Source organism: Peromyscus maniculatus, chromosome 17, assembly GCF_049852395.1.
Source record: "Peromyscus maniculatus bairdii isolate BWxNUB_F1_BW_parent chromosome 17, HU_Pman_BW_mat_3.1, whole genome shotgun sequence".
Taxonomy (NCBI): domain Eukaryota; kingdom Metazoa; phylum Chordata; class Mammalia; order Rodentia; family Cricetidae; genus Peromyscus; species Peromyscus maniculatus.
Window position 1 is genome coordinate 61,113,621 of NC_134868.1, and position 23,297 is coordinate 61,136,917.

The 23,297-nt window shown below is 43.2% G+C and overlaps 1 protein-coding gene across 2 annotated transcripts in view; it reads left to right on the forward strand.

Moving 5' to 3' along the window:
* Positions 1-809: 809 nt before the first annotated feature.
* The window catches only part of Nalf1 (NALCN channel auxiliary factor 1), a 528,588-nt gene continuing 506,100 nt past the window's right edge, over positions 810-23,297 (forward strand). Inside the window, exon 1 of one of the 2 annotated variants that reach the window (XM_042262521.2) lies at positions 810-2,485. In XM_042262521.2, the coding sequence (XP_042118455.1) occupies positions 1,502-2,485 (984 nt within the window). In that variant the 5' untranslated portion in view covers positions 810-1,501. The remainder of the gene's footprint in view (positions 2,486-23,297) is intronic. The other variant, XM_042262520.2, reaches the window with a different exon arrangement.

Below are 23,297 nucleotides of genomic sequence, written 5' to 3' on the forward strand. Positions count from 1 at the left end.
GGAACCACGGTCAGACATGGAGTGTAGTGTGGTCATAGCTGCAGCGCACACGCAGTGCTGGGGAACAGCACCATGCAGGCAGACACACAGACACGCACACCCCGCGTCCTTTCCGACCCATAAAACCGATTTAGGACACCAAGGGACGCGGTGGAGCTGTCCAGGGACCCAGAGAACGTTCAGACTGAGCCTGCAAAGTCACCTCGCCCCTCCTTTAGTCAACCTACTCTTTTTGTAGACTGTCTAGTGAGGGAAATATATGCCCAGCCCCTGGTCCCCAACAGGGACCTCTTAGCCGCCCTCCCAGGGGTGGCTCGGACTTGTCCCCTGGACTGCGGGGTAGGGACAGCAGCTGGAGACCCGGGACAGCAGCTTTGGCCACTCAGACCGAGTCCTGACTCCCAAATAAAAAGTGGGGGAAGGTCGGCAAGGCCAGGGCAAAAGCCTCGGTGCCCAGGGGCCCAGAGGGGGGCGGCGGACAGCTGCTCCCCCCACCCCCCCAGAGCCGCCGCCCGGCGCGTCCTCGTCCTCGTCCGTCCTCCTCCCCGGGCCGAGCCGCCGCCACTGCACCAGGATGGAGAGACCTCGGGGCGGGAGGAGATGACGCAAAATTTCCAGCGCTCCCCCCCAAAAAAAGTGTGCCTCCAGGACGAAGATGGCGGCAACTTAGCCCGGGGACTGAAGATGACTGTGGCCTCCGGAGGCCCAGCGCAGGCGACTCGGCCCCCGGCGGCGCCCGCGGGCAGACCTGCAGCGGCCGCGGCGACAGTCGGAGCGCGGGGTGGGGGGTGGGGGGGAGGGACAGCTCCGCCGGCGGCCGCCCAGGCTCGGGGCGCGGGGAGAGCCAGCGCGAAGTAGGCGCGGGAGGCGGAGGAGAAGCCAGCGACGGAGAGGAAGGAGGAGGAAGAGGAGGAGAAGAGGAGGAGGAGGAGGAGAGGAGGAGGAGGAGGGGAGGCGCTCCGGTCGCCGTCAGTGGGCAGCGGAGACGCGGCATGCCCCTGGCAGGGGAGAGCGGGCTGTCCTCAGCTGGGCCATGGGGACCCGCGCGCTGACAATGCCGGGGTGACAGGAGCAGCGCCAGCCACCCCGCCACCTCCACCACCATCACCTCCCGCACTCAGCCTCCCCACCGGCCAGCACAGCACCAGCCTCCGCGTCTCTCTCTCAATCTCTCTCTCTCTCTCTCTCTCTCTCTCTCTCTCTCTCTCTCTCTCTCTCTCTCATTATTGTCTCCCACTCTCCAGGGGATGATGGGGTCGGCTGATGATTAGGTCGGAAGCAAGATCTTCCTCTAAAGTAATATTTATGTAGGGGAGAGAGAGAGAGAGAGAGAGAGAGAGAGAGAGAGAGAGAGAGAGAGAGAGAGAGAGAGAGAGAGAGAGAGAGAAGAAACGGGAGGAGGGGATACGGAAATTAAACCCTTTAAGTCAATGCATATTGTGGTGACACCAGCACAGGAGCCCTCACGGTGGAGTCGGCCAGGGCTGTGCGTTCCCAAAATATGACCAGGGGTGCTTGGATGTGTCGGCAGTATGACGACGGCTTAAAAATCTGGTTGGCAGCACCCCGGGAGAACGAGAAACCGTTCATCGATTCAGAGCGGGCTCAGAAATGGCGACTGTCTCTGGCTTCTCTCTTGTTTTTCACAGTCCTGCTCTCTGATCACTTGTGGTTCTGCGCCGAGGCCAAGCTGACCCGGACCCGGGACAAAGAGCATCACCAACAGCAGCAGCAGCAGCAGCAACAGCAGCAGCAGCAGCAACAGCAGCAGCAGCAGCAACAGCAACAGCAGCAGCAGCAACAGCAGCAGCAGCGACAGCAGCAGCAGCGGCAGCGGCAGCAGCAGAGGCAGCGACCGCAGGAGCCCTCCTGGCCCGCGCTCCTGGCCAGCATGGGGGAGTCCTCGCCCGCCGCCCAGGCACACAGACTCCTCTCCGCCTCCTCGTCCCCCACCCTGCCCCCCTCCCCGGGAGGTGGCGGCGGCGGCGGCGGCGGCAGCAAGGGCAACCGAGGCAAGAACAACCGGAGCAGGGCTCTTTTTCTAGGAAACTCTGCCAAGCCGGTGTGGCGCCTGGAGACTTGTTACCCTCAGGGCGCCTCCACCGGCCAGTGCTTCACCGTGGAGAGCGCGGACTCCGTGTGCGCCAGGAACTGGAGTCGGGGGGCGGCCGCGGGGGAGGAGCAGTCGTCCAGGGGCTCTCGGCCAACTCCCCTGTGGAACTTGTCGGATTTTTACCTTTCGTTTTGTAATTCCTACACACTTTGGGAGTTGTTTTCGGGGCTGTCCAGTCCCAGCACTTTGAACTGCAGTTTGGACGTGGTGCTCACGGAGGGCGGTGAGATGACCACGTGTAGACAGTGCATCGAAGCTTACCAGGACTACGACCACCACGCTCAGGAGAAGTACGAAGAGTTTGAAAGTGTGCTGCATAAGTACTTACAGTCGGATGAGTACTCGGTGAAATCGTGTCCTGAGGACTGCAAGGTAGGGGCCGTGGGTTCCTTTCCCCCTCTACTGTGGCTTTTCGTCGGTTTCATTTGTTTATCTGGCTGGGGTTGTTACAAGTTTAACCGCGGTTTATCTGGCTATATGAACTTGACTTCCTGCTGGAGTTGGGGACACCTGGTGGGTTGCTGGCAGCCTGATGCCTTCCTTTCAGCGTCCCTAGAATATCAGGGAAGTCCATACTTGAAGATAACAAAGCTAAGATTTTAGCTGTTTCTCTGAGTTACTTGCAGTTGGCTCAAAGTGTTAACTGCTTGATGGGAACACAGAAGACCGGTGCACACAGGTAGTTAGAAGGGCTGGAGACAGGCGTGGAGAAGGCTAGTGGACCTGCCTACACCATTTCTCCGCTTCTAACGTACTGAAGTTGGTTGGCTACAGGAACAAGATAAAGTGCAGCTGTTGATGTAGGGAAAAAACAGCCAAACGCACACATTTTGTGGGTTTTATGGGGGTAGCTCTTGTTCCTCAGAAAGTCTGGAGGCCTGCTCTCCCTGAGCCTCCTGTTTTCTCCTAGACATCTGTGTAGTTATTGACTTGAGTGGAAGGCTGTAATTAGCTATGTACCAACTGATTCTCCATGTTAGGCTGGACATCATACACCTTACGTAATTGCTTTGTTTTTTGTTTTGTTTTGTTTTGCTTTTGCATACTCTAAAGAAATAGTCAGTGACAAAATCTTTCGTTCTGTGAGTTGAAATTTTGGGAAATCATTAATAACTTGTGTTATAGTCAACAAGGACTGTGACCTTGCTGACTAGCAAAGGGGAAGTCTAGGCGAGTTCCTTGGAAATTGAAGTATGCGATCCAGGGCTGCTGGAGGTGCTGCTGTCCGTGGTTCTGAAATGGGGCTTGCCCAAGGAGGCCTAACTATTGAAGGCGCTGCAGTGACCTTTAGCTGGGAAGACACGGGGATAGGATGTCCAGAGGTGTGGATGTCAGCTTTTCAAAGTAATTTCCGGGAGAGCACCAGAAAGTTGTATTGCATTTCAAAAGAAATAAGACACCATAACTTTTCTTTCCTTCCCTACTTCCTCAACCCCATGCGCTCAGAGGGCCTCCTTCCCTTGCTTCCTATGGAGGAGGGGTCGAGGGTTGTACAGATCAAAGGATCTGCGATCCTTTGAGCCAGACATCTTATTTTAAGTCAGCTCAAGAGCCACACCTTACATCTTAGCTAAACTTCAGCTGACCTGGTGTATGGTTTTTATTTCTTTTTTTCCTTTTCCTTTTTTTTAAGATTCGAAACTTAGATTGGAATTCAAAATTGCATTAACCAGTGGATAAGCCAATATTTTAGTTCTCTATGTATGTTTTAAACATGACTATAATTTACTCCTAGGAAGTAAAATGAGCTTTAGTGGTAGAAACTAACAGTGAATGACTAATGCATATACTGCATTGCTATTTATCCTGATGGGATTGTCGCATAACACATAAAGATAAGGAAATGGCTGATAATTCTATTACTAGTAAGAGTGTGGTATAGATTCCAATAATTTACAGTTAAGGGCAGTGGCAAAAATTTGAATTTGCACATTGCTGTAACTGTCAACCCTCATCAACATGTCTTGTAATTTTAATTTCCTTAGCTCAATATTCAAGAGAGAGTCTGTGTTGTCAATGGACTGCAGTCATCCTCTCCCTTAGTGGAAGCATCCACATGCATGGAGTGTTTCTTTTCTCTTCATCGGAATTAATTCTCAACATGGAGTTTGTATCTATAATGGGAAGGTCTACTGTAAATATTTTATGATGTCCTGAGGCACTCTAAGATTATATTTATGTTATATTTATATTTGTGGATAAGGGAGAATTTGTTAGCACTACAAAAATCTTAACTCTTTTAAACAGTTTCTCTTTACATTGAAAAGTAAACATAGATGTTTGTGTTTCTTAGTGCAACAGAATTTATTACTGGAGATGCCTTGATGTCTTGCATTCATTCCTCGGTGGCAGAGAGGTGGCAAATTACTAATTTCATGAAGGATGGTTTCAGAAATATCTGAATTTAACTTTAGAGTGCTAGTGTGCCTGGTTTAAGGTAAATGAACCTACTTGTCTACTTTTCATACATAGAAAATGATGCATATGTATTTCCATAGATTAATGAATAATCTCTCCATGTCTTCATACAAAATATAAGAGACGATTTAAAGTATTAGTTGATTTTGAAGGTTGTAACTGACTTTATGAAAACATTTGCTTATTTCACCATAACTGCAATTACAAAAAGTCCACTGTCAGGAGCTTGCTTCAGATCCATGCAAAAAATCTCCACACTCCCTATTCTTTTGGCAGTTATGAAGCCAGGGATAGGCTAAAAGGATAGGCTATCTAAAAATGTAAGCTAAAAGTAAACACATTGTGTCTCCATAATTGCCGATAGACTCCTGAAATATGAATTTAGTGGTTTATAAATGTACTTACTGTAGACGAGATCTATAGCATCCCATTAGGACTCTAAATTAACGGTATTCATGTTTTAGGAGGAGCACGTGAACTTTTTAGCTGATTTGCTGCAGTGACAAGTAACTTTTTTCAGTTAGGATGTATCATTGAATTCAGTTTCATATTCTCCCATGAGAAATCCGTTCTATAAAGTAAAGATGCGCTGAATTAAAATTTCATGTAATAATTCTTAAAGCGCTTCTTTTTTGACCAGTTATATATTTGAAAAACCCTTAAATCTCATCTAATATGATTATATGACTTGAAAGTGAGCATTACAGCGTATACCAGTATCTCCATCACTGTGGGGGATGGGGCAGGAGGATTACACATTCCAGACCCACATGGGCTGTGATTTAGCTCATGGCTTGTTTTATTTTATTTTGTTTGTTTATTTTTTTAAATCATCTTGAATTCGTAATAAATAGAGATCAAACACAGCCAATTTACATTTTAAGACCTTTGTTTTGTAACATATTAAAAAATAATCTGTACTCTGGTGTACTTTTTTAACATTGTGACAAATAGCTGGATTAACTTCTTTAAAAAAAGCAAATATTTGTATTTATGAAGAAATGTAAACATATATAAATATGTAACTTATACTTTGCCATTTAAGGTCCTTTTATTATATAAATCAGGTAGCAGAAGTTGTGGGTAGTTTTTCCTGTAGTTCCTGGAGGTATTCAAAACAGTGTTTTCAGCGTATAATAAGTATCTGCCAAATGTGTCAAAATCTTCAAGTTACAGACAATATCAAAAATTAAATTTTCTAAGCTCCAATTTACAAATATATGTCATTTTCATGCTTGGCTTTTATAAGATTTTCCTCTTCTTATCACACTTTTTGTTTTATTAAGTCCTGAGCATTCTAGAAAATACATTCTATGTAAATGAGGCTTAAGGGTGCATACATTTTGGTGCTACATATAAGCTTTGTTGCCACTGACAACATCATTAACTTAATGCTTTCAGATACTTGATGAAATAACACATATTTGAGACTAGATTCTAACACAGGTCATGGCCATGTCTAAAGCTCAGTTGTAGTTGTATAAATTCCAGTCTTCATGCCACCAAGAATGCATATACTCTTATTGTTTTATTTTTTACAATCTCATATTTAAGCAAGTTAATTGCTGGTATTTATCAGACACAGACTACACAGCACCTCATGAATATCAAGGACTTGAAGCTTCCCTAATACTTTAGATTTTCTTTTTCAGTCTGAATTGCTCACAGTACCACCTGGTTGGAGGTCATCGAGTTTGAGTTATGCGACTTGGACTTTGCATACAAGTGAGCAAACAAAACAATTCTCGAGATGGCTGAACTCGGTTGTTAACTTGACATACCTGAGAAGAGGGACCTTCAACTTAAGAATGTCTTCCATCAGCTTGGCCTGTAGGCATGTCTGTGGGGCATTTTCTTGATTGGCTATTGAATGTAGGATGGCTCAACCCACCGTTAAAAGTGCCATCCCACAGCTGGTGTGCTGGAGCTGTACAAGAAAGAGAGATGACTTGTGAGTCTGGAGGCTGGCTAGTCAGCAGTGTTTCCCTGTGGTCTCTGCTTCAGTTCCTGCTTCCTGGTTCCTTCCTTGAGTTCCTGCTCTCATTTTCTTGATGATGATCTGAGACAGAGTGATGTAAACCAAACAAGCCCTTTCTTCCTTCAAGTCGGATCTGGTCAGTGTTTCATCACAGCAACAGAAGTGCAAACCAGGATGGTCCTTAGTCTTTGCTATTTTGGTATTGTGTTCTGTAAGTTCATAGAGAAATAGTTTTAAAAATATTTTTTAATTTTAGTTTATGTGTATATGTATGTGCCTGGGCATATGTGTGTGCACCATGTGCATGCAAGATTCCGCACAGGTCAGAGGAGGCATCAGTTGCCCTGGAACTGGAGTTAGAGGCTGTGTGAGGCACCCACCATGTGGATGCTGGAAATCAAATCAAGGTCCTCTGCAAGAGCAGAAAGTGTTCTTAGCAACTGACCCACCTCTCCAGTGCCAGGAAACAGTTTTTGTAAAGAAACTGCAGCTCCTGAGAACTGCTTTCATCCCAAGTTTGGACCTTTAACACTACTTTGCTGTTTGTAGTGACTGCACACATGTCGCTGTCTAGAGGGTGGAGAACACATCTAAGAATAGAGCTTCATTTACATTCTGCTTCTTTATTATTCTCAGTCATGTTTGTAATTGAATGATTTTTCTACAGAATCAGGTAGTCTGGTCAAGCAGATAAATAGGGCTACTTTAAAGTCAACGATACCATCATAATCTTTTTATGACTCAGATTTATGGCTTTTCGAAGTATGTTTGCACTATGCAATTGCTGATTTATCATTGGCATTTCCCTCATTATAGAAAAACACTTCACAATGTGCATTAATGTGAAATGTCTGCAGTATTCCAGACCAAGAGGTGTGCTTTTACTCCAGACTTGTAACTGGGTCAGATTAGCAGCTATATAGGACATAACCTAGATGTTGATGTATGTTGGTTTTAATCACTTTTGTTGGATGAGGTCAGGGTCTACTTATGCAAGGCGAATTAAAGTGCAGAGGAATAGAAAAACCGAGCAGAGATCTCAACCTCACACCTCCCTCATGTGGAAATCATAATCTACTGTGATTGTTTTTCTTGCTAAACCTACTATACAAAAACAAAGTATAAATATCTGTTTCAAGGAACAGAATATTTGGGCTAGGATTATAAGAGCTGTTGCTTTAACTTCATTTCTCATAAAAAAACAAACATGTCAATCTTATAATGACTAAGCCCCAAGCACCTTGTTGTTCCTGTAGGTATAGGTCATAAAGTTATTTATTTAATACCACTGGACATAGATTGTAGATTGTGGGACCATGGCCTGTGGGACCATGTTGGAAGATCCTGGCCATCCTTAGAAACTGGTGTCTAGAGATTCTAATGTCATTTATCTGGTGTCATGTGCCTAGGCTTGTTCAAAGTGATTATAAGGCTCAGCCAAGTTATTTTGGTTCTTGTATCTCCATTGTGCCTAATAGTTTAGTGAAAGTTGAACCAGCCAGATACTTGGTAGAAATGTAACATATGCACAGAAGATGGGGAGTGAAAATCTAGTGAGACAGTCGAGAGAGAAAATGTCAGTTTCCTGATGCAGGGGAGGCTTGGAGCTAAGGAGATGCCTGGGTGTGGAAATGGGCCTGAGGACTGGCTTCGTGCTGTGCCAAGTCTTTCCATCCGTGTTCACAGAATGGGCTCTGCACAGGAGTGCAGAGATTGAGTGACAATATTTGAGATGCCCCAACTTCATTGTTCCTGCTTTTAATTTGATCATATTCAAATGTACAAAATTAAGACTTCACTGAAAGAATATGGCTGGTTTTCATATTTTCAGGCCAGAGGAATTACTTACTTTTGACTCTTTGTTATAATGTTAATAAGCTATGCTTACTTCTTTTTTATAGCAGTACAATAATTACTTGACATTTGTATACAGTCTTTTATAAGATACACACTGTTAATGAACATAGATGGATTCCCAGCTTAGTTTAGAAAATATTTTTTAACAGAAACTGTTCCCTCTGGAAGTGGTTAGAAATAACCATCATTTTAATCATATATTTAATATACTTTCATTAATGAATTTAATTTACTCTGATGTTTAATTTCAAAATAAGATAAGTTTAGCATATGTCCTTTTTTAGTAATCAGTGAATATAAGCTATATATTATACTAGATGCATGGAAACATTTCATTTTTAAGTGATAATGGCTTATTCCCAGGCTTCCTATAGTCTGCTTCTACATTTAGTTATTTATAAGCAAAATTCTATGATAGGGATCCCAGGTGGTAAAAGTCCTATACATTGATATTCCTTTCACATTTGAGGGTAGCTTTGATCTTGTTAGTGATGTGTCCACCCTTGTGTGGGATGAATGAATGCAGTCATCATTTCTAGATGCATTCAGGTAACCTTTGTATGTTGGCTGCTCCATCCTATTCCAGAGAAGCAATTATTCCCTCAGCACTGAGAAGTTGACGACTTTTAGCCTCTTTCCCCTGCTTCCTCTCTTCCTGTGGCTGTGTTTTCTTGTCCTTGCCTGACACTTGGAAATTCAGCTGCATGCTCCACAGGAAATGATCTCGTGGGGAGTCCAAAGTTTAGGATCCTTTCTTTTCTGCAACTCCCTTTATTTATTTATTCATTTTTTTTTTTTTGGTTTTTCGAGACAGAGTTTCCCTGTGTAACTTTGCGCCTTTCCTGGAACTCACTTGGTAGCCCAGGCTGGCCTTGAACTCACAGAGATCCGCCTGGCTCTGCCTCCCGAGTGCTGGGATTACAGGCGTGCGCCACCACTGCCCGGCTGCAACTCCCTTGAAAAATGATCGGTCCATTTCTTACTGAACTGCCAATGATTTTGCTAGTTTCAAATGCAAATTGGACTAGGTGGTGACATGGTGTTCACTCTCACAGACTACAATGCTAATGACCCAGACACTTAAGTATTAGGAGCAGCCAACAGAGCTTAGAAATGGTTAGAGATCAGAAATGATTTTATTTCATTCAATTTTCATGTCTGCCTGTGATTGGTTGCCTTTATTAGTATTGGCTTCTGGTGAGGTAGAGCAGCATATGTCAAAAATTATTTACCTCCACCTAAAACATGGAAGAAAAATAGAGAAGGGAGAGGAAAGATGGTGCTCCCCTTTCCCTTCGAGGGCATGCTCCCAAGGCCCAGGAAACCTTCTCTAGAGTTCATCTCCTGAAGTTTTCATCATAGAAGCCTGAAACCAAGCATTTAGAGCACAGGTCTTGGGGAAACATGCCAAATCCAAACTTGAGAAAGAGAAAAATAGTTTTGAGAGAAATATGAAATTAGTCAAGAGTGCCGCACATTGTGGGAAGGACATTTAGGTCAGGGAGGGGCTGGTGGGATAGCTGGGTGGATAAAGGTGCTCACGGCCAAGACTGAGCACCTCTGTTCAGCGCCTGGATCCTGTGTCATGGAAGAAGAGTATCAGCTCCACACATTGTCCTCCGATCTCCATGTTCTGTGCTGTGGGTAATACACATGCATGTGCTGCACACATTCCTACATGAAAATAAATGTAAAAATATTTTTTAAAATTAGGTGAATGAATTTGGCAATTGTGTCTTGATGACCTTACATTTCTGGATTTAGTGAATGACAAGAAGAGATGCCAACGGGTGGTGGCTGAAGGTGTAAGTTGCCAGTGAATGAAGACAAATCCAGCTACTTTCATTAAGTTTGTCAGAGAAAAGAGAGAATAAATGGATGTCAGCTTCCTCAAAGAAACAACTTACAATGAAATGAACTTGATACTTGTAGCTATTGATCTAAAGATCTAGATGAGGGTGGGGAGTTGAAATGACTCTATTCATCAAAGTGGATGGTTTTATGTCTCCATCATTGCTAAAGCTTTTGGGGAGGGAGGATCATGGGCTCTTTAACATCCAGACTCCTTCTTCTTACCACTGATGGTTTTAAAAGGAACAATAATTTACTTGTAGTAGTCCAGGAAATAAACAAAACCTTCAATTAGAATATACTTCAAATAGAAATCTCACTTCAAAGTGATATAAAATATTGAATGATTTTAAGTATGAGATCAACCATTATATAGCATATGTTGCTAAAGTTACTATCTTTAGGAATGTGTTGCTAACTAAATTATATATGATCCTCTTACTAGACGTGCTGAACAGAAAATTCCCCCAAGATAAAAACTAGGTTTGAATTTAATAGGGAAGTGATGTGAAATGATTAGACAACTGAGCATAGTATGACTCAGTTTCCCACTTTCACCATTTGCCACTTATATGATACTGCCCAAGTAACCAACATCAGGGGTTCTAGCCTGCCTCTTTTATAGAGCATGTGTCTTAGGGTTTTTTGTTGTTGTTGTTGTGAAGAGATATCAGGACCATAGCAACTCTTATAAAAGGAAAACATTTAATTGGGATGTCTCATTTACAGTTTCAGAGGTTCGGTCCATTATCATCATGGTGGGGAGCATGGCAGCGTGCAGGCAGAAACTGTGCTAGAGCTGAGAGGTCTACATTTTTCAGGCAACAGGAAATTGACTGAGACACTGTGTGGTATCCTGAGCACTGGAAACCTTAAAGTCTGTCCCCAACAAGGCCACACCCACTTCAACAAAGCCACACCTCCTAATAGCACCACTTCCTATGAGCTTATAGGGGCCAATTACATTCAAACTACCACTGCGTGTCTCTTTTTTATATGAGCGTATTTAACCAAGATATAGTGATGCCCCGTAAGTGGTAACAGTTCATTAAAAGTCATGGCAAAAACCATGAAAACTAATGTCGTCCTCACCTGAGGTCTTATGAGTTTTCTGGTGACTCATTTACAGGTTTCATAAGTAGACATTTCATTGCACTTAATGGAATCCTGATCTGTTGTACAGGCCTACATTCTGCTTCCTGAGAAAGGTGACTGAATTATTCAGTATCTCTCGAGTAAAATGTTAAACAAAAGATCAGCTAGAATAAAAGTGTTGCACTCTATATTTTGGCCTTTTCCCTGTTATTTCAGGTTAGAAATGAACACAAACTCGATTTCAGTCTAAATAGATCCTGTAGCTGACCTAAGTAAGGTGGGTGGCCATCCAGGGAGAGTCGGTGAGGAAGATCCGGGTGTTATCCTCAACCTCCTCAGCTCGAGGGTAGGAATAGTGTTGAGGAAAGTTTTGGGTGATGTATCTTGCTAGAAATCGAAAGGTCAGGAGCATCTGGATTTATTTTTAGAGATGGTATCCTGAACGTCAACCTCCTATATTTGTACAGTATTTGTTAAATTCTGTGTTCTTCACTGTACCACACACAGGTACTCGGTTTGTAATAATTAGTATTCTTTTGACTGGGGGAGTAGAAAGGACGTTCTGTAGTAGATGGCCTTGGCTTTGAACCAGACTCATTGAAGATGGTGGATACAGCATGTGCCAGAATACAGAGGACAAAGTAGGTTCAAAGAAAGACTCTATCCTTTGCTCCATGGATGGGGCAATGCTTTCCATGAGAAAACAAAGACCAACATGATGCCGTAACAGGTGATAGGCACCACCTAGTAAAGTTTTGCTATCTGTGCTTCCACTGGCTCCAAGGACATGGAAGAGCCTCTCTGCATGTTTCTGCAGCATAGTCTACAGAAAGAGAACAGGTCTATGGAAGGATCCAGTGCAGAGGGGTATTTGGGGGGAGATCAGGAGCATTTTCCTACTGAAGATGTGCAAATGGGATGACATTTGGGTCCTGCCCACCGTGACCCTTGATAGCATCTTTGTCTTAGACTATATGGTTGCTAGATAGTGTCAAATATTCCTTCTGACACTTTCATTCTTTTTTCTTTATTAAGAAATATTTTATTCATTTTACATACCAACCACAGATCTCCCTCTCATCCCTCCTCCCACACCCCAGCCTCCTCCCCCACTCCTATCCTTCCCTCCAAAAAGGTAAGGCCTCCCATGGGGAGTCAGCAAAACCTGGTACATTCTGCTGAGGCAGGGTTAAGCCCCTCCCTCTGCATCAAGGCTGTGCAAGGTGTCCCACCATAGGTAATGGGCCCCAAAAAGCCAGCTCATGCACCAGGGATAGATCCTGATCCCACTGCCAGGGGCCCCTCAAACAGACCAAGCTACACAACTGTCCTTCTGACACTCTCAACACACAGTAAGGACCCCAGAGTGCTAACTGTGCCGTGAGAATGCCATTGACAGTCGCAGGCAAAGACAAAAGTCCTTCACAGGGATAAACGGCCATTTTCCTTCATCTTTCAGCATTCTTGTTCCTAGTGATAGCACTTAGTTCTAAAAAGGGAGGTCATAGCAGTGTCGACATAACATTACCCTCTGTTTCCTGTTCATGTATTTATTTGGTCAGAATATCTTAAAGGCTAGCAAGCCAAGCATATATTCCTCTCCCGGGAGAGGAAGGAACTGAGGATAACTCGTAAGTGAACACTCTGATGGACACATTCCTTCTTCCCCTGTGCTCATATTGATCACTATTATATCCTCAAACATTCCTTTTGAGCATGGAGGACCCAGTGCCGTGGTGGCGCCGGGATAGAAATGTTTGATCTTCCCCCTCTGGTTTCCTGCACTTATTTTGACATACCAATCCAATCCTATAGCCATATCTCTGTGCAGTCAACAAGACTGAAACCACTTTTGAGGAATCCCACTCTCTTATTGGTTTCTTACAGTCAGCCAGTCACATAAAGGCAACTCAAGAAAATATACCTATTTTATTTAATTTTAACTTTTTGGAGAGTGTCATACATGAGTACTGTGTTAATTCCCCCTTCTCTCTCACTTCCAACTTCTTCTGTGTCCCCCAATTCCCTCTCAGATTGTTGACTTCTTTACTTATTCCTATTAAACACACACACACACACACACACACACACACACACACACACACACACACACACCACACACACACACTCGCGCATGTGCCCCCCCCACAGACACACACACACACAGAGACACACACACACACAGACACACACACACACACACACACACACACACACACACACACACACACACACACACACACACAGATGCCTTCCTGAATTCATTTAGTGTTATTCTCAAGCATATGTGTATTTAGGGCTGACCACGTGGGGCTGGATAACCTATAGAAAGGTTTATCCATGGAGATTCTTCCTCCCACAGCAGCCATTAGCCCTTCATCTAGGGGTGGAGACCTGTGAGATTCCCTTCGTTCACACTGACATATCTATTTGTGTAGTATTAGGCAAGTTTTATTCGGGCAACTCTATTGTTCACATGTCGTGGTTATACCTTCCATGTCCTATACAGAAGGTCTTATCTTCCATGAGGCAATTTAAAACAGCCCCATATGATTAAGAGTCAGATGGTAGTGGGTTGAAATTCTGTCTCTGTCATGAGTCATTCCCTAAAACAATTGACATCAGGGGTCAAGTTAGCTTTCATTGACAAATGGGGGACCTAGCATGGAGAGAAGTTAAGGAATGTGCAAGGACCTCACAGTTCAGCACTATAGACCAAGAATTTCAACCTGCTAACACTTGGCTTTCAATCACATGGGACTTGTTTTAAATTATATTTATTGTCTGTTCTGGCACCAGCCTTGTGTTTATGATCATTTGGGTTTCAGTTTGTTTGTTTGTTTTGGAGGAGATGAAACAGATGGACGGGAGGATGGTAGCAGGAGTGGATGGGACAAAAAATCCTTTGCACATAACTTGCCTTTTCACGTTTTATCAATGCTGCTGTCGCACCAACTTGAGGTCAGAAATTAAAGTGTTCCTGAGCATCAGAAGGGCCTGGGCCATTTGTCTGAGAGGTTTGTCCTGATGAGGGGATCGCTGGGGAGAAAAGAAGAGTACGTGTTTAACTAAGAGCATTGACTAAGTCTTTTTCCTAGACAGTTACGTTCCTCTCAGACTACTTCGAGAACAGTGGTGCTTCCTATAGCTTGCACCCTCAGCAGGGCTCGAACCCTGAGCAGGTAGCAAATACTGAAGATGTTATCCCAGCCTCAGCAATCAGCTCTCATCCAAATCATTCTTGTGCTAGTCTAGTTGACATGTCTGGCAGAGATCTTGAACTTGGTTTCCAGAGAGGAATTTTTTTAAGGCAATGAGGATAAGTTCCACCTTAAGAATCAGAGAAGCTGTTGGGAGTCATCTGGGGAAAAGAAATATTCTTTAAAAGGTCAGTCTGAATTTGAAACCATGGAAGAGCAGGATTCTTTTGCCTAGAAAGAACGCTGGTTGCTCTAGGCCATGAGGTAAGAACTGGTCCGCGGGCAAACCTCCTGAGGCATTGGCATCTTGCCCAAGAGCCAGCAAGGCAGTGGACAAGTAGGAGCTCACACAGTGGAACTGGGAGTGTCTCTTCTGCCCTGCCCCATGGGCTGTCCAGAAGTGAGTGTTTGTATCTTGTCTGCCACTTATATTTTTGAGAATTTCATACACAAGCACTGTATTTACATAATGTCAACCCACCTTTTTACCCCAGCCCTACTCTTCATATACTCTTTTTACTCTCTCCCAAATCCATGACTCTTTCTTTCTAAATTATTATTGTTACATATATAAATGCATATATATGTGTGTGTGTGTGTGTGTGTGTGTGTGTGTGTGTGTGTGTGTATGAATATATGTAACCTACTGAATCCACTCAGTGCTGTTTGTATGTATGTGTGTTTAGTATTGACCACTTCAGATTGGATAGGGTTTCTATTGCTGTGACAAAACACCATGACCAAAAGGCAAGTCGGCAAGAAAGAGTTTATTCGGTTTACACTTCTGCATTGCTGTTCACCATCAAAGGAAGTCAGGACAGGGACTCAAACAGGGCCAGAACCTGGAGGCAGGAGCTGATGCCGAGGCCATGGAGGGGTTCTGCTTACTGACTTGCTCCCCATGGCTTACTCAGTCTGCTTTCTTATAGAACCCAGGACCACCAGCTCAGGGATAGAACCACCCACAATGGGGTGGGCCCTTCACCATCAATGACTAATTAAGAAAATGCCTTACAGGCTTGCCTACAGCCTGATCTTACGGAGAAATTTTCTTCCCCCACTTCCCACTATTCTTCTTCTTTTTTTTTTTTATTGAAAATAAAGTCTTCTCTTAAAAAATACACTGCAATCGCAACTTCTCCTCCCTCCACTCATTCTAGCTCCCCCCACCTCCCTTCTCCTCTAATCCACTCCCCCTCCATTTCCTGTTCAGAAAAGAGAAGGTCTCTAAGAGACAGCAGCCAAACAGGACAAAACAAGATACAATAAGGCATGGTGCAATTCAATAGGAGGAAAAGAGTCCCAAGAGCAGGCAAAAGAGTGAGAGTCACACCTGCTCCCACTGTTAGTCTCGTAAAAACACCAAGCTAACAGCCACAACACACATGCAGAGGACCTGGTGCAGACCAGTGCAGGCCCTGTGCTTGCAGCTTCGGTCTCTGTGAGCTCACATGAGCCGTGTTGTGTTGATTTGGTTCAGTAGGCCATATTCTCCTGGTGCCCTCCATCCCCTGTGACTCCTATAGTCTTTTCTCCCCTTCTTCAGTGGGGTTCCCCAATCACTAAGGGGAGGGACCTGACAGAGACCTCCAATTTAGACTCTCTCGCTGTATAATGTTCGGCTGTGGATCTATTGCCATCTGCTGCTGAGGGACACTGCTGCTGATGACTGGACAAGGCACCAATTGATGAATATAGCAGAGTATCATTCAGAAACATTTCATTGATTTTTTTTTTTTGGTCTGTCATGTTTGGTTCTACCCTAGGTCTCTGGGCTATCCAGTCTCTGGTTCCTGACTATCTAGGCAGTGTAGGCATGGGCTCCCTCTCATGGTGTGGGCCTCAAGTTAAACCAAACATTGGCTGACCACTCCCATAAATTCTATGCCACCATTGCTCAGTAAACTTTGCAGGCAGTCCAGAGTGTAGATGGGGTGGGAGTTGTGGCTTGGCTGATGTCTAGGTTACTCTATCTGTAGCCTGCAGCTCCCTTTTCTCTCACTGAAGAGACTAGAAATTAGGGGTGAGGGCTCCATGAAGGCACCAGCTTGACCTCTCTAATGAGCTGTGTGGATGTTGTCCTTGGCAATGGGGCCCTGCTGACAGTTTTCAGAGAGTGACCTTCTGTCCTAGCATCAGCCTGGCTTGTTTAGGGATCTTCCCTGGACCTCCCGGATCAACAACTCAGCTAAATGTAACCGAGTTCCACCTCTGGCTTGCCTGGCTACAAAAGATGGCCAGTTGAGACTCTGGATCCTCTATTACTAGAAGTCCTCACTAGGGTCGCCCTGATAGATTTCAGTGCTCTAGGTTTCCACACCACCTCCCAAATGCCTCCCAATTTCATCTGTCTCTCCCCACACACTCTCCACACTCTCTCCTCCATTTCCCCTCACTTGATCCCTCTGACTCCTGGTGCCACAGAAGTCATTTCTTTTTTTTTTTTTTTTTTTTTTTTTTTTTTTTTTTTTTGGTTTTTCGAGGCAGGGTTTCTCTGTGTAGCTTTGTGCCTTTCCTGGAACTCACTTGGTAGCCCAGGCTGGCCTCGAACTCACAGAGATCCGCCTGCCTCTGCCTCCCGAGTGCTGGGATTAAAGGCGTGCGCCACCACCGCCCGGCCAGAAGTCATTTCTTAATTGAGACGTCCTCCTCTCCAATGACTTTAGTCAAGCTGACGTATAACTACCCAACACACCTCCGAACAGCTATTGGTTGCCTGTAGTTCTTCGTCCAGGGTAGGGGAACTTTGTGAAATTCCCTCTGTCCACACTGGCATGTCAGTAGGGCATGTTACTGCCCATTCTGTGTTGCCATTATGCATGTCTTATTTGGGCAATCATGTTGGTTGGTATTTGGTATGTACCACTTCCCCTTAATGTCTAGAAGACACTGTCTTGTTTCAGACATCTTGATCCTCTGGTTCTTACCATCTTTCTTTCCTTCTTTGATTTTTCTCTGAGCCTTAGGTGTCGGATTGCAGTGTAGATGTATCATGTGGGGATTCCCCACCTCCACCCCCTACCATCATTTATTGTCTGTATTTTGATCAGTTGTGAATCTCTTCATTTTTGAAGTTGCCAATTATTCAGTTATGCAGCCAAAGATGTGATTGTTCTCAATCTCAGGGACTGCATCCTCGAAGTGGTGAGTATTTGACTAGCTTTAGTTGACTAGCTTTAGGCATTTTCTTTGTTGTCCTTATGACTAGGACTGGATTCCTACCACCATCCCCTTTATCTTCCTTCCTTTAATTCTTCTTCCCTGTTTTCATTTTCTGTTTTTGTGTCTGGGATTGAATCTTGTGCCTTGTGCAGCTTAGGAAATTTCTGGCCCCTTGAACTATATTGCTAGCCCTTGGATTTCTGAGATAGGGTTTCACTATGTAGCCCAGGCTGGCCACAAACCCATGTTCCACTTTCTTGGGGCCCCAGAGAACTCACAACAAATGTGTACCCCTAGGCTCAGCTTTACCTTTAGAAGAAAGAAAGCATTATGAGTGAGTACCTGATCACGTCTGTGTGTCTTATTTAGTCTTTGATAAATACATTTTTCATTTCTAATTGACTTCAAAATTTGGAAAACTAAGAAATCTCATTGATTATTATGTTGTCTCACACTTCATGAAAATTAATTCTGTTTTATTGGTTGATTTAAGATCGTGCCAATTAAGAATGTAGCATTTTTTTATAACTGTTGTCCTAAAATTTTAGGGACCATTTCTCAATTCTTGTTTTTAAAAGGAACAATTGGAATCTCAAACAATTTTAAAAAGTGGAACTTTAAATGCAGGCTTTGACTTAAGAAACATTTTTAGTGATATGGCCTTTTCCTAACTTTTATTTTTCCTGTATTCACAGAGGAGAAAAGAGAGCAGTGGGTGACTGTAGCTGACATAGCAAATGTGCAAAGATGGAAACTGATGCTTTATGAATAGGCTTGTTTTTTTGTCTAGTACCTGCTAGAAATCTATGAATCACTCTAGGAAATGATGTGCAGTATTTATTCATATACCTTAATTAGATGGATGCTTAATTTTCTCACAATATTTACTTTAAACAGATAAGAGCAAAAGTCTAGCAATCAAAATTTTCAGTTTCCACAATCATAGTGATCATTGATCATTGTTATTTTTTTTTCAAGACAGGGTTTTCCTGTGTAGCTCTGGCTGTCCTGGAACGTTCTTTGCATACCAGGCTGGCCTTGAACTCACAGAGCTCTGCTTGCCTTTGCCTTCTGAGTGCTGACACTAAAATTGTGCACTACTACCACCTCTGGTGATCGTGATCTTATAGGGAGGTAGCTGGCAATCCTCAGGGACACTCAACTGTCTGTCTTGTCACACAGATCATTAGAAGATCCTTAGAAACATTAGTTTGGGCTGGAGAGATGGCTCAGAGGTTAAGAGCATTGACTGCTCTTCCAGAGGTCCTGAGTTCAATTCCTAGCACCCACATGGTGGCTCACAACCATCTGTAATGAGATCTGGCACCCTCTTCTGTATACATAATAAATAAATCTTTAGCCGGGTGTTGGTGGCGTACGCCTTTAATCCCAGCACTCGGGAGGCAGAGCCAGGCGGATCTCTGTGAGTTCAAGGCCAGCCTGGGCTACCAAGTGAGCTCCAGGAAAGGCGCAAAGCTACACAGAGAAACCCTGTCTCGAAAAACCAAAAAAAAAAAAAAAAAAAAAAAAAAAAAAAAAAAAAGAAACATTAGTTTGTTATAGATATAAAATTTTCTGTCTTTATTCAAATGTATGCATCACCTAAATGGCCTGGCAACTTGGCATTCACAGGACATTATTAAGTTTCTGATCTTTCTCACAAATAGAGCAGAGAAATCGAAAAATTATACAGGAGTGCTTCTATGTCCGTCCCTTGACTATTCAGAACAGGTCTTAGTCAATGTCATGCCTTTTCTGCTCTGGGATACTTTATATGTCCTAGAACCTATTTTTATTCTGGTTAAGAAATATCATGTCTGTAAGTGATGCATTGAATGAAATAAATAATCAAAATGAATTTCCCAAGCAGCTGTTCCACCAAGTTCCCTTCAACTTCTCCCACTAACAGCAAAGGACACTGCTGTTAGCTGCCGGTGCATGTGTGAATGTAATATGTGGATCCAAGGACCAAGATCTGAAGGTGCTCCGAAGAACACGATTATCTTCTCAGAATTATCACCCAGGCTGTTTCTAAAAAGGCTTCCATCATTGCTGACCCGATGCACAGCAGAGCATTTTAATATCTCAATGTGTGAGCCCTTCCTCTTGGAATGCATATCATCACTTAGTTTTTGGAACCTACATGAGAGAAAAGACATAAAGTAGAGGGACAAATGCATATTGTTTTTTTAAAAATAGATATCTGGTGGAAGTAGTTCTTGGATACTTTGAGCCCTGTTATTATACGGCAATGGTAATTTAGTCACCAAGATAAAAGATACCCCACAGTGCACCTTGTAAAAGGAGGAATAAATAATTAGCCATTTCATCGTGTGTGACTCACATATGGACGTGGAGCAGGCACAGAATTTACCCTTAAACAGTAAACAAGAGAGGGGAGGACAGTGGAGGAAGCCTAGGAGAGGATTGATTCCTTAGGTACATGCAGATGAGAACAAGATGAAAGGACCTATCAATCTCTTAATCCAGGAGCTGCTGTGCTTAGAGTCCATGAGCAAAAAAGATGTTATCATCAGACTTTCCTTTGCCAATGGTCTTGGCTTCAACCACTAAGAGAAAATTCTATTTTACTCCCAGCCTGAAGACACTCTTCATAGCGCCCCCACCCCAGGGTCTTCCTTTTGAATTATGTTCAGCTCTAAGTCACATAATTACAAAAATACCAGCTTTATAAAATATGCTGTTTGATGTCTTTGTTGTTGAACAACGGCTCTTCATATGAGAAATATAAACACAGTATTTTATTTGTACATGCTTCTTCATGGCTAATTATGGGTTTGAAAATAACAAACGGCAGCATAATTACCCCATAGCTTGCATTGGGGTTGTGTGTTCCTTAATCTGGCCACTTAAAGGAAGAGATAACTGTTCCTCTGTGAACCTTGCCAAGGAACCAGCCTTAAAGCTGGTTCCATCTAGGACCCTGTTGGTTTCTGTTGGGTAGTTTATGGCTGTGGAGAACCTGGAATGGTGCGCTATTGCTCTGACAGATCCCAAAGTGAAGAAGTGGTTGACCAAGAGAGAAGAGATTTTAGTTAACTTGAAAATGCAAAAGGATTCATTGACAAGTTGCTGGAACCTTTTGATTAATCCAGCTGATGGAATACAAATGTGGATGTGGGTTTTGTTGTTGTTATTGTTAACAAGATCTTACCCAGACATCTTGCCTTGAATGGCAGAGCTTCAAAATGTTATGGTGAAGAAGTTACCTGTGTAGACTGGGTAGTTTTAAAACCTCAGTAAGTGTTTGAGAAACTCTTTTCAGAGCATGCCCTTTACTATTTCTCATTACAGATTTAGTTCATCTAAGGTGATAACTGTTCACAGCACTTAGTGATGTTACCAACAAGAATTAAACCCTATGAAATCACCTGGATGATTATCCACAACTTTTAGATATGGAAGCTAAGACATAACAAAGATCTATCATGCAGGGTTCTCTTAGAAAAGATTTATTTTTTTTATTTTATGTGGATGAGTGCTTTGCCTGCATGTTTATATGTGTGTTACATGTGTACAGTGTCCAAGGAGGCCAGAAGAGGGCTGCACAGGTGTGCATCACATGTATGCAGTACCCAAGGAGGCCAGAAGAGAGTGTGGGTCTCCTGGTTTGCAGTTAACCCTGGGAGTTTAGCTGCTGTGGGTTGAACCTAGGTTCAAGGGTCTTAACACTGAGCCATCTCTCCAGCCTGGTTGCAGAGTTCTTAGACAAGACATTTAGCAGCCACATTTGTTTGCCAGTGCACGTATACTATGTATACACACATCCACATTTTCAAATATTACAAATATTTGGAAAAGGATGGACCAACGCCACTAAATGCCAGCTTAAAGAACATTTCGGGTAGCATCTTGGATACCCTGCATGTGATAAACAGGGTCTTTCCAGCTACCTAGTGCATTGTGGGTAGACAGTCTTGTAGCAGCCTCAGTCGAGTCAGTTTCTGGGTTTGGCTGAGTTAGACACAAAGTGTAAATGATAATAATAAAATAACAAATCTAGAGGAACAGTTTGGGCTGACTGTGAGCAGTACCGTGGAGAGGGGCAGCAGACCCCCTGTGAGCCTGGGGTAGAGAATGTCTTTGCAGTGCTCACTGAGCTGCTCTACAGCATTTCATGGTCTGTGCATATGTCCTGGTAAAATAGGGATGTGCTGTCCTGGACCATTAAAGCATCAAGTCCTTTGCAGTTACATTTAGAGGGGAAAGTAATTTTAAGGCTGTCCTGACTGTGGAACGCTGATGGAATTCTACACACACAAACACATGTTGCACATGCGCACACACGCACAAGTGTGCAAATACACTCACATGAATGTATATACATACTCACACATGCATGAGCATACTCACACACATGTGTACACACACACATACACACACACACCTACGTGAGCTATAATAGTGAAACTCTACTTGAAGTCAGTTCATTGATTTGCATTTGTGACTTCAAGCATTTTCAAGTGGCTTCTTTTTGATATTCTGCTGCAGCTTATCACACTTTGGGGGGCAGCATCGATGTTTTCACATATATGTTAAAGTTGTGGTCTTTGATCACATGCCTATGAACTACACTTTAGAATATTGTGGAGCATTTGCGAAAATTTTCACATTCGACCCATTTAAAATATTTTGAGGAACATTAGTGGTTAGCACTCTGAGAAATCACCAAAAAAAAAAAAAAACCTTTATTATGGTATAATTAGCAACAAGAAATGTCATTTAATAGTTGGGTAGAATTAATTGTCATGATGGAAAGTGTCATCTGCTTTCAGAGGGGTTTTTCCAGATTTTTAAACATTCAATAACGTGGTCACTACTTTTACAAGTAATTCTACAAACAGAATACTATCACACTCAATTCTTCCTTAATATTTAGACTAAAGTGAAGTATTTCTATTTACTGTTCATTTTTTACAAAATATAGAGAATTTTATTTATTATTTATCTATTATTATGCAAGAAAATCATAACACCCATAGAGATTCGACAGTGTTGATCATCCAATACTACTGAAGTTCAGAAGTTTTGGCAAGCCTGAACAATATTCTGGGGCCATGACCAAGGTGCCAGGCTGGGCCATGTCTCACCTTAAGGAAATAAAATCAGTCCCAAGCTCACATGGTTGTTAGCTGACTTCCGCTTCCTGTTGAACTCTTTGTTGGCTCTTAGCTGGATGCTGCCCTGACTTCTCAGCCACGCGACTTCTCACGTGGCTCACAATTTTGCAGTTTGCTTTCTTAGAGGCAGAAAGGGAAAGAAGTTTATCAGGGAAACAGATGTCGCCTTCTTACGAAAGGTAACTGTAGAAGCAAAAGCCCTCCTATTTGCTCTGTTCCCATTTGTTAGAAGCAACTCACAGGACCCAAGCAATGTGAGGGGAAGAACACAGATAGGTCTGTGAAGCCAGGAATGGATTTGTGGAAGAAGACATGAGTCCCGTCTAGACTGTTGTAGCTCTGCTGCCTTTGATGATTCCAAACTGGGGAAACTGTATTTGGTTAGATGGATATTATAACGGTCTCAGGAAAACACATGCTTTTTTTTTCTATGTTCAATAAATATTCAGCTGGCAAAATTAACTACAAAGTAGTTCATCAGT